Below are 12,769 nucleotides of genomic sequence, written 5' to 3'. Positions count from 1 at the left end.
GAAAAAGGATGAAGTCTGGGAAACATATCAGGATGATCTAGCGTGTATTTGCACTTTAATTGGCAGAATACCTTAGTGTTTCATTGAGGATTAGGTTTAATTTTCAACAGCGACCTGCTCAAATACTTCTCTCCCCCGACCACGCTTTTTTATTTGATTTGGTTTACCATTGTCACAGGTACCTAGGTACAGTGAAATATTTTATTTCACATACATCACAGGATGATAATACCGTATAAAGTGCATTAGGGCAATAGAACAGAGTGAAGAATATAATGTTATGGCTGTAGAGAAAGTACATAATAAGTGAGATCAACTTTACATTTAAAATTGGAGAGGTCCATTCAGCAGTCTGATACCAGCGGGGAAGAAGCTGTTCTTGAATCTGTTGGCGCGTGTGTTCAAGCCTCTGTATCTTCTGCCCAACGGAAGAGGTTTGTACTCTTTTCGGGTACAACTGGGATAGGAAGGGTCTTTAATTGTATTGGCTACCTGACCCTCAGCAAAACCTTTGTCTTGTCCATTTCCCAATCCTTTGAGAAGTATATTTGCCAATGACCATACAAGCTAAACCAAAATTACTTTATTCTTTAATGCCAGGGAGTAACAATGTTTGCTGAGTTTGCTAATAATCTTTCTTCCAGATGTCTTTTCTCTTAATCTTGGAAACTTGGGGGAAGTACCAAAACTAAACGCTATAAATACAAACTAATGACGGAAACAAAAAGCAGGAATGTATGATAAACTCTTTTACCCAGAGTGCAGTAAGAGTGTGGAACTTGCTATCACCAAGAACAACTAGCACAGATGCATTCAGTGGGAATCAGGAAAACATGACGGTGAAATGAAGAGAGGGTTACATTGATAGAGTTTGCTGACCTATGGTAGGAGGAAGTTCATACAGAACATGAACAGTTGTGTCAATCAGCTGAGCCAGATGTTTCTGTATTCTAAATTCTATGTCGTTCTCTCAGAGTATTTTTGGAACAAATTTCACTTGTTTCTTTTACTCTAACCAGTCATGGGGTCAACATGAATCTTAATTATTTAAATAGTGAGCAATAGATTTTTCCAGATTGCAAACAGGATTAGAGTTTTAAAAATTTGAATATCCCATAAATGAGAGTTGTTATTCAAGAAAATGATCCACATCATACAGGCTATGATTACTTAAAATAAAACGAGGACTCACCATCATTACATGTTTAAAATTTCTTATGATGGTAATCTCTTTTTGCTCTTCCTCTTCATCCTGAGCATCATATCCTTCATCCAAGTTTCCTTCAGTCTTCAGTGCCTCATCCAGAATATTCGTCATTTGACCAATCAACTGTTCTAATGGAGGGCTGAGCTCCCGTTCTTCATTGTCCTTCAGGCCCCAGTCCAGGGCTTTGTAAACAAGAATTCCCACGGATTCAATCACCTGTATGGATGACACCAAACAGTAATTTTATTAAGATGACAAGCAAACGTTTGAAAACTCTAGAACAAATGTTAGGCCATTCATGCCTTCGAGACTGTTCCAAAATTCAAATCAGTTGGCTGAACCATACATAAACTTCATCTACCTGCTTTGGTTCTGTGTTCCTTAATGTGCATGCGCAATAAAGATCTATCAACCGAATTCTGATATTTTCAACTGACCCTCAGCCTCCTGCTTTATGAGCAGACAGTTCCACATTTCCACTATTCTGTGTGTGGTACTTTTGGGTATTGCTCTAACTTGTACGTCACACCTCCTAGCCCCATCAGAGGAAATGCTTTCCCTTCATCTAACTTATCAACTCATTCAATTATTTCAAACACCTGAATTAACTCACTCCTTTATCTTCTATACTCAAGGGAATACATATCTGGTCTTTGAAAGATGACTTCATAGTTTGACCAATTTAGACTTTCTGGCCACAGACTCTGTCTCAAAAAGTGGTTGGAGGAGTCTTTATGAAACAAGCAAGTCATATTGTCTGCCTAGTATTTAATCACTTCTGTCTTCCAGCCTTATGTTAGTTCACTCTCCCTACCATTAATGCAGTAGTGTGCACTACCTACAAGAGTCACTGCACCAATTCACTCTCTTGATGATGCCCTCCAAACCCAAGGTGATTACCATTGAGAAGGACAGCAGATATATGGGAACACCACCATATGCAAGCTCGCCTCCAAGCCACAGACCCTCCTGACTTGGAAATATAGCACTGAGTCAAAATGCTGGCATTTTCTCCCAAACAAAGCTGTGTGTATACCTACACCAGACAGGCTACAATGGTTCAAGGTGACAACTACAAACTTCTTGCTGGATAGCCCTCAAACATCTGCAGTTATGTTCAAATTCTATTGACTGTTCACAATCGCAAGCTGAAAACAGAATGATCGCCGTCCCCTCCACCTCCGATCATGCCCAGATTCTTCCCTTTACACCCTATTTCCACTGACACCAGAGACTGTTTGCACAGGTTTATGTCTGTGGTCTCCAGTCACTAGCTGCCTACATCTACTCCTAAGCACCTTTGACATGGAACTCCAGTGCTGCTCCACTTCAGCAGATGATGGGATCTCTTCTGACAGATACAGTTAATGATAGTTGTCTTTTCCCTAGGGTGGGGGATTTCAAGACTACGGGATACATTTTTAAGTTGAGACAACAGAGATTTTTTAAAAATGAGGGGCATTTTTCTTTTTTACACAGAGAATGGTTTGTGCTGAATAGGTTGTGTAGAAGAATTGCAGTGGGAGTGGTGAATATTTATTCCTGTATAAATTACAAGTGCTTTCTAGTATGAAAAGACTGGCATTTATAAAGGACTTATGGACATCTCCAAGAGTGATTGGCAACCAACGAAGCACTTTTTAACATGTAGTCATTGATGTAATTAAGCAATTTATGCACAGCATGATTCCAGAAACAGCAACAAAACAATGACCAGATATTTGGATTTCAAGTGGTGCTGTTGAGAGATACATTTTTGCCAGGATATTGGTGATAACTCTCTGACATTTCTTCAAAATAATGTTTGTCCATGAGAGAGCGAGCAGGCGGAGCCCGGTTTAACATGTGACCAGAAGCAAAAACAGGAGATCAATGATCCAGGCAGTGCTGGTAGCATTGGGGAAGGTCATTCAAGCTGCTTATCCTAACGGGGTGAATAGATATTACTTGGATGGCTGCCCTCAGATAAGCACACTTTGGAGGTACTGGACATCTGCCTCTGAATTTCAACATTATGTACGGGGGCATGTTGAGTGAAGAGCTTTTCCCTAAAACGTCGATTTTCCTGCTCCTCAGATGCTGCCTGATCTGCTGTGCTTTTCCAGCACTACTCTAATCTAGACTCTGATTTCTAGCATCTGCAGTCCTCACTTTTGCCATGTCGAGTGTTATCAACAATCGACTGGAGAGTGCAGTTATGTTAAAGGTGCTAAACAGCCTGGTCTCCAAACAACGAGGAGTGTGTTCTTGCATCTTATAGGTTTGGTAGAAACTCAAAATTAGCTGCAATATAGCTTCGAGACTGGAGAGAAAGATGTTAAACTCTGAAAGAGTTAACGCTAAGGAGAGTATTAATCACTGCATAATATGATAATGTCATATGGACCTAGGCAGAACCTTGACGCAAAGTCCTCACAGTCTTTGTAAACTATGTCTATCATACCAATGTATCTTGTACCTGTCAGCTATCTAGAAATAAATTATATGTTGTTTTAGAAAAAAGCTTCTTCCTTTTAGACTGCCAAATCTACCACACAAGAAGGCCCCGAAGATCCTAAACTAAAAGGAGGAACTTAGAGGACTGTCATGGTGTTATGAAAGTGTCCCTGTTTCAAGGCGATGAAGGTAAAGGTTCAGGTCTCACCTGCCCCACAGATATGTATGACATGTCCAAACAGATTGATTCAAAATTACACAAGAGGGGGATGGTGACAACAAACTTACCTCATGGTGACCAATAGTCTAGAGAGTTTACACAATGTGATGATGATTCATCATACAACATCCACCTTACACTCAGAGTGAAGATTCGTGAGAACAAAGATTAGTGGAGGTGAAGAGCCTACAGTCAGACAGCCTGTTTAACCTTAACAATTCTGGCAGTTCAAGAAAACTCACACCAGTGGAATATAAACTGGGTAGACAAATGCAGAATATTTTCATGTATATATATATGGCCCAGTGACCAATTTAATTATTATCTGGAAGTGATCATTGCTGACATTTAATGCCCATCTCTAATTGACCTGGAGAAGGTAGTGGCGAGCTGTTTTCTTGAACTGCCAGAGTTGTTAAGGTTAAACAGGACTTTGACCCAGTGGCAGTGAAAGAACGGCAATATAGATCCAACTCAGGATGATGTATGGCTTGGAGGGAAGCTTGCAGGGGGTGGTGCTGCTGCTATTGTTGGAATGCTTTTTAACTAAATTTATCCAACTTGGTTTAATTGTACTCGACTCAAAAGGCTGTTAAAATTGTGACGTCAGACATTATTTTATTGAGTTATAAAAACGTTTGCAGCATTTTATTGGCATTTTGAACAGCAAAATGCAATTTTAATCAGTACCCTGTGATCATGAATTTACTGTCTGTTGTAAGACAAGCCCTCTCCTCAATTCTATTTTATAGAAAACACAAGAAGCAGAAAGGCATTTGAAGACCATTAAATGATGCATTAAACCTTCAGCAGTTCCATTGCCTTTGTGATGAAGCTAGGGTGATTGTGTATTTTGGATTATTCGGGTTGATTTGAATGTGCTTGGATACTATAATCAACAAGTTTCAAATTCATAAGTAGCTTTGCCAATAATATCACTAATGTCACTAATTTGCTGTTTTTTAACCAATTACACAATGAAAGGTGTCACATATTTCAAGCAAGGTTCACACGAAATGGAGAGGTTCCACACTAGCAGGTTACACTGCTGTGTCCTTCTGGCATTACGTACAAAGAGGAGCCTCAGCAAGTAGTCTTGTACATGAGGAGAATTGACAAATCAAGCTCAAAGTGACTTACTAACCACAGAGAGGGATAATTCAGAGAGAGTGAGAGCTGCTTCTTCAATGACCTTTCCTCCATCATAAGGTAAGAAGTGGGCATGTTTGGACAAGACTCAGCATCAGTCACGTCTCCTCAGATACTGAAGCAATCCATGTTCAAATCCAGCAAGACCTGACAACATCCGGGTTTGAACTGCCAAGTGGCAAGTAACATTGGTGCCACACGATTGCCGGACAACATCCATCTCCAATAAGAGACAGTCTCACCCGTGCCCCTTGGAACTTAATGACGTTATCATCACTGAATCTTCCACTATCTACTCCTCGGGTTACCACTGATCAGAAAAGAAACCTATTTTATTCTCTCCTTGGAAGTGGGCATTGTTGGTTGCTCATCCCTAATTGCTCGAGAAGTTGGTGGTGAGCTGCCTTCTTGAACCACTGCAGTCCATGTGCTGTCGGTATGCCGTGAGAGAGGGAGTTTTAAGATTTTGACCCAGTGACATTGAAGGAGCAACAATGTATTTCCAAGTCAGAATAGTGAGTGGCTTGGAGAGGAACATGCAGGTGGTGGTCTTCCCATGAATCTGCTTCCCTTGTCCTTCTAGATCATAGAATCAAATTGTATGTAAGAGGCCCTTCAGCCAATCGAGTCTGCACTGACCAAAATCTACTGTAAATCTACACTAGTCTCACTTTTAGCATTTGGCCCATAGCCTTGAATGTTATGATATTTCAAGTGCTCATCCAAGATGGAAGTGCTCTGAGTTTGGAAGATACTGTCAAAGGAGCCTTTCTGCATCTATAGATGGTATACACTGTTGGTCCTGAGAATCAATGGTGGAGGGAGTGAATATTTGTTGATTTGGTGCCAAACAAAGCAGGTTGCTTTGTCCTGAATGGTGTGAAGTTTCTTGAGTGTTGTTAGAACTGCACTCATCCAGGCAAGTGGGGAATATTCCATCACACTCCTGACTTCTGCCTTGTAGATGGTGGACAGGTTTTGGGGAGTCAGGAGATGATTTGCTCACTACAGGATTCCAACCTGCTCTTGTAGCCACTGTGTTTATATGGCTAACAGCACTGCAGGTCTACTACAGCAAATGGGAGTAGTATTTGTTAGGGGTTCAGCCAGGCTTGGAGGGTTTGAGCTACAGGGAGAAGCTGAATAGATTGGGGCTATTTTCCTTGGAATGTTGGAAACTGAGGGGTGATCTTATAGAGGTTTATAAAATCATGAAGGGCATTGATAGGGTGAATAGCCAAGATATTTTCCCCAGGGTGGGGGAGTCCAAAACTAGAGGGCATAGGTTTAAGGTGAGAGGAGGAAGATTTGAAAGGAACCTAAGGAGCAACTTTTTCATGCAGAGGATGGTGCATGTGTGGAATGAGCTGCCAGAGGAAATGGTGGAAGCTGGTACAATTACAGCATTTAAAAGGGTATAGACAGATACGGGCCAGCTGCCAGCAAATGGGACTAGATTTATTTAGGCTATCTGGTCGGCATGGGCTGAAGGATCTGTTTCCTTGCTGTACATCTCTATGACCCTATAATAAAGCAGCTGACCACCACTTTCTCCAGGACAACTAGGAACAGACAATAAATGCTGCCAATGACATTAACATCTGATGAATGAATTTAAAAATTAGGAACAGATGGAGGATGAGGCAATTTGAACCTGGGGCAGCCATGGATAAATAACATATGAATGTAAAATCAAAGCAAATAATTTGATTTAAGAGGATAAAATAACAAGAAAATTAGTAAAATTCCACTTCAGCAAGTAAATTAAAAATGGGATAAATTAATTCCAAAAAGCTGAGAATTAAGCTAAATTCATCCACTGCATCAAATCAAGGTCTTTAATAATTCTGTATCGGAGCTATTACACGGCTCTATTCTCTCCAGATCCGTCCAGCGAGGATGCTGACAGAGATCTGTGGGAGGACCTGCCGCAGCTCGGCCCGGAGGACGCCGGAAGGCTCGACGCTCCCGTCACCTTAGAGGAGCCGACTGGCGCCCTCGACCGGCTCTCGCGGGGCAAATCCCTGGGGCTGGACGGGCTGACTGTGAAGTTCTTCAGGGCGTTCTGGGACGTTCTGGGGACCGACTACGCACAAGTCCTGGGGGAGTGTCTAAATGCCGGACAGCTGCCCCTTTCTTGGCGCAGGGCGGTCATAGTCCTGCTGCCAAAGAAGGGGGACCTTTGTTCTTTGAAGAACTGGCGTCCAGTCTCCCTCCTCAGCACAGACTACAAAACCTTCGCCAGGGTGTTGTCTTCTTGCCTGGCCTCCATGCTGGCCCACATGATTCACCCGGACCAGTCCTACACGGTCCCGGGCCGGAGGAATACACGATAACGTCCACCTGGTCCGGGACCTGATTCATTTCTGTCGATGGGCTGGTCTGCCGAGCGCCTTCCTGTCTCTCGACCAGGAGAAGGCGTTTGACAGGGTCGATCACGAGTACCAGCTCGGGACTCTGCGGGCATTCGGGTTCGGGACGCAGTTCACCGCCCGGATCCGACTTTTGTACGCCACCACAAAGTGTATGGTTAAAGTTAACGGGTCACTGACGGCACCCCTTCACTTCTGGAGAGGAGTGCGTCCAGGCTGCCCCCTGTCCGGCCAGCTGTATTCCCTGTGCGTGGAGCCTTTCCTGCGCCTCTTGTGAAGGAGGTTGTCGGGGTTGGTTCTGCATGGTGTGGGCACGGGGGTGGTCCTCTTGGCCTACGCCAACGATGTGCTCCTCACTTTCACGGACTCCCAGCCCAACTGCTTGATCTGTGGTGCTGTGGAGTTTGTGGACCACATGTATATTGGGTGTGGGCATTTGCACTCCCTTTTTGATTTTCTTAAAAACCTCCTCCTCTGCTTTTGGTTGCACTTCAGTCCCACGCTCCTGATCTTTGGGCACCCGGTATGGAGGGGGGAGGGCAGGTCTGAAGACCTCCTCGTGGGTCTGCTCCTGGGCCTGGCCAAATTGGCCATAAACAGGTCCAGGCAGCGGGCCATGGAGGGGGTCGTTAGAGCCGACTGCCTGCCCCTCTTCCACGGTTACGTTAGAGCCCGGGTGTCCTTGGAGAAGGAGCACGCAGTGTCCACCAACACCCTGGAGTTGTTCAGGGAGAGGTGGGCACCACAGGGAGTGGAGTGCATTATTTCCCCCTCCAATTCTATTTTGATTTAATCCCTGCCCTCCCCTTCACTGTTTGATCACACAGCATTGTTCTTTTGTGAAGGGCAGTGCTTGTCACTGGCCATTCGGGTGTTTTCCTACCTTCCTGGTGGTGGAAATTGAATAAAGATTCGTGCACCTTGTGTCTCTCACTGTGTCTCACACCTGCACACACACACCATAGGTGCTGGGGAAAAAATAAGCACTACCGCAGTTAGGCAGTAGTGTGAGGTGGGGGGTGGGGGTGAAGAGAGAAAAAGAAATTTAAAAAAAAAGAAAAAAAGAATTGCAGTGTCAGACATCCTGTTCACTCTGAGAGCTGGCTCTGAGGGAGCTGGATCAGTGTCAAGAACTCTCCATGTATAAATAAAGAAAATAATTCTGTAAAATAGTTAGAATTAAATTGCCAGTAACAAATGGGAGATGTTGGCATTGTGTCACAGTCACTGAACGAGTCATCCATAGGCTCATTGTTCTGGGGATGTGGGTTCAAACATCACCACGGCAGTTGGTGGAACGTAAATTCAATAATCATCACCTGGAATTATAGCAGCGACCATGACACTGTCACCGATTGTCATTAAAAATCTATCTGGTTTATTAATGTCCTTTTACCTGATCCGGTCTATATGTGTTCCCAAAACCAGAGAAATGCAATTGTTTCTTAACTGATCTCTGAAATAGTCTAGTGTGTTTATTCAAGAGCAATTAGCAATAGGCAACAGCATTGCCCACCTTCCATTAAAAAAGAATAAAGTGCAGGTAGACATGGCAGTACAAGATCAGAGCTGAAAATGTGTTGCTGGAAAAGCGCAGCAGGTCAGGCAGCATCCAAGGGGCAGGAGAATCGACGTTTCGGGCATGAGCTCTTCTTCAGGACAAGATCAGTGTCAGGACTGTAATTTGTGGGAGCTCCTGGACAGTGAGACTCTCTCTGAACTGTGTATTCACGCAGAGTGCCTGAGTTGGATTGTGAGTTTGAGCCATCAGGAAACAGGGCATTTATGGATCGCTTTCTCCAGGATTCAGAGGAAATCAGAGATGAATGATGGGGAGAGTGCAGCTGGCAGTCAACAGGATAAGAACAGAGGGGAGATAGACAGAAGACATCCTGTAAACGTAGGTCCTATTCAATAAATAATGCACTTAATACCCATGAAAATAAGGTGAAAGAATATGGAAGATCAGCTACAAAGGGAGGAGATATCTCCAAAGTGGCGGAGGTTCAAAATGTAAATGTAACAGGAACGTTGCAGGGAATCAATAACAACAGACATAACACCCTTTGCAGTCAGGACTAAAAGTCCCAGCTGGGTAAAAAATATTCAAGAAAGGGACAGGGATTTATGGCCAGGACAAGTGACAGGAGTGGGGAGAATGGTTACATTTTATTGAGAAACCTCCAGGAACTAAATTAAAAAGTAAGGAATCAAGATGGCACTCTCAGGTTAACTTCTGAGAAGCATGCCAACTGGTATAGCACCAATCAGATCAGGATAAGGCATTGGTGTAGAAAAATGGGACTCCATTTAACAGGGCATGGCCACCAATACTGGGACAGGAAGGGACAAGCTGCCCAGGCTGGGGTCAAGGTCCTAGTGTAAACTATAGGGTGTAGAAAGGCTTTTAGTGCATATGACAGTGTGTGTGTGTATGTGTGTGTGTGTATGTGTGGGGGGGAATATTTATATAAAATGCAATAAGAGAAAAGCAGCTCAGGTCACAATCATTGAGATAGATATTTCAAGTGAAGGAATTCCTGAAATTACTACAGCAGCTAGATCAGGAGTGACAAGCAATAAATGTGTTAAGTTCAATAGTAAATGTGAATAGGGCAACGTCAGGCTAACTCAGGTCTCCTGCCTGAATAATATTCATGAATCAAGTTAAAGAAATAAGTGAATTCAAGGCTCAAACATAACTTAGAGAGTACGACACCTGGTAGTATATCTTGGCCATGACTCAGTTGATAGCACCTTTGTCTCTGAGTCAGAACATTGTAGATTCAAGTCCTGGTCCAAATACCTCAACATTGATACTCCTGTGCAATAATAAGGGAGTGCGGTACAGTTAAAGTTCCCATCTTTCACACAGACATTAGATCAAGGTCCCACATTTCCTGGCCATGGCACCATTTCAAAGAAGATGTCCTGGACAATACTTATCTCCCAACCCAAAATGGATTATTTGGTTATTATTCCATTGCTATTTGTGGAAGATTATAGTGTGCAAAATGGCTACTGCATTTGCCAAATTACAACAGAAACTACATTTCAGAAGTACTTAATTAGCCATAAAGTGTTTTTTTCAATGTTTGTGGTTACGCCCGGTGCTATATGAATTTAAGTCTTTTTGTGTGGTGGTCTTTACTGAGCAACAGCTGCAAGCTGGCCTTGGTGAAATATTGCATGTTATAACATATTTTTCTAGCAGTGGGAGATTTTTGTAGTAAAATTTGTAAAGCTGTAATAAGTAACATTTAAATAATAATTTCACACCAAGGCAGCACTTATCTAACAGTAACCATATTACAATCAAAGGTTTGAAAAGAAGCAACATCACATCATTACTATGATTCTTTATTTTGGTAAGACCAACCTTTCTGCCAAATGTAATGGTTGGAGTCAGACTGACAGCAACAAACAGGCCAAAACCAGACATGAAAGTCGAACAGTGGCAGATGTTCAAAGTAATTTAGTAATTTAAACAGGATCTAAATATCTTTCAGAGTCTGAAGTGCTAAATACATTTATTAATCATTTAGATAGCTCAACAGAAAGTCATCATTCAAGTTTACCAATTGCATAGATTAATTAATTAGCAGATAGTATAGACGGGGGCATAAAATTACAAACAGACATTAATAGATTAAACAAGTGAGCAAAAGTGTGGTAGATGGATTTCAATGCAGGAAAGTGCAAGATCAACCATTTTGGACCAAGAAAGGACACATCCATGTATCTGCTAAGAGCTGAAAAGCTAGGAGCAGTGGAGCTTTGAAGACAGTTATGGGTCCAGGTACCTAAATCACCTAAATCTGCTGGTCAGGTGCAATGTTAGCCTCTATAACTATAATACTAAGAGGAGGAAATTGCTGGAGAAACTCAACAGGTCTAGCATCATCTGTGAAGAGAGAAATGGAGTTAACCTTTCAGTTTCAGAGTCCCTTCAGAGGGTCTCAGAAAATATCCAAAGCATTTCACATCTTTCAAATTTTTCCACATGGTCCTTAGTTATCATAGTCTTCTAGGCTGCAAGCTCTAGAATTCCATCTCTAAATCCCTCTGTCTCTTTTCATTTAAAGCCCAAAACGACCTTTGAGTCTACTATGACTCAAGATTACACAAGCTCCTTTATATAAGACACTTAACAATGGCAGCGTGAAGGTAAATACAGCTACTTTGTGGCAGTGAGCCACATATTGGATGAGTCTGCATTTAGGGCAGAGGTTTGAATCTCTGATTTATGCTATCTGAGCCCAGATCCCATTGAAATTAAGTTTTTACATTGACTAGAAGACAGGATTTTCTTGTCAGCTCTCCTTTCCTGTAAGCTTACACAGAGGAACCAAACTGAGAACAAAGATCAAAAGATTACCCTCTAATTTTAGGTGAGGGTAAAGCTGGCCAAGACTCAAGAAGTGGGCATTAAAAATAGGAAGGTGGCAGCTAATCTTGAAGAACACTCATTCACCAACATAGCTTTGTCTTATTTAGTCTTGGGCCATCCTCACCAATGAAATATAATTGGCTTATACTACTGCCCACTGGTGATGTACTGTGACACAATTGTTCTTTCGAACACGATAGTGAGGACTGAAGATGCTGGAAAGTCAGAGTTGATAAAATGTGGAGCTGGAGAAAGCATAGCAGGTCAAGCAGCATCAGAAGAATAGGAGAGTTGACCATTCTGACAAAGGGCCCTGTCCGAAACGTCGACTCTCCTACTCTTCTGATGCTGCTTGACCTGCTATGCTTTTCCCAGCTCCACATTTTATTGACCAAAATGAAAGATACCTTAGTTAACCACAGTGATGCAATATGCTGTTCATTCTATAAACAGACCTTTTAGATCAAGTCATTAAGGAGAACATTCTCTGTACCAAATCACAGTGTGTTCAGATCTTTACATCATTTTTCACTCATGAAAGTACATGTCGATTCAGATTCCAGTAAGGTAATCAGTCAGAACTGGATCAATGTGTCTCCACTCTGCAGTGATTAGTTTAATGGCTCTTTTGTGTTTATTTTGGATAAGAAAACTCAATAATAACAAGAACCCATTCACCTCCTTCCTTACAAAGGTCATAGCATACCTTCCCTTGGCCTCCCATGTTAACTTTTACTTAAGAATATGAAACTACAGGATCTTGGGCAACTAGCCGTTATACAATCTCCCATCTCTTAATATCCCACACACATGCTCCTGCCATTGGTTACCCAACTTGCCCAACCAGACCAAACAGGTGCTAAATTGCCCCAATCAAAGACTTGTAAATATAAAGTGCTTTTCACATCCAATGGACATCTCAGATTGATTGCTTTGTAAGCTGAGTGAGTACTGAGAAGCATTAGCTAATATCAACATTACAAACTTCTACTGAC

General features: G+C 42.3%; 1 protein-coding gene across 3 annotated transcripts in view; it reads right to left on the bottom strand.

The window, feature by feature from the left end:
- LOC140476902 (protein spire homolog 1-like) overlaps positions 1-12,769 on the bottom strand; it is a 202,643-nt gene that overhangs the window by 101,658 nt on the left and 88,216 nt on the right. For all 3 annotated transcript variants that reach the window (XM_072569816.1, XM_072569814.1, XM_072569815.1), the window contains exon 3: positions 1,193-1,423. In XM_072569816.1, coding sequence (XP_072425917.1) covers positions 1,193-1,423 — 231 coding nt within the window. The remainder of the gene's footprint in view (positions 1-1,192; positions 1,424-12,769) is intronic.

This window comes from Chiloscyllium punctatum, chromosome 5 (assembly GCF_047496795.1).
Source record: "Chiloscyllium punctatum isolate Juve2018m chromosome 5, sChiPun1.3, whole genome shotgun sequence".
NCBI lineage: Eukaryota > Metazoa > Chordata > Chondrichthyes > Orectolobiformes > Hemiscylliidae > Chiloscyllium > Chiloscyllium punctatum.
Note: the sequence above shows the minus strand (reverse complement) of the source record. Positions and strands in the feature narration are given on the sequence as shown.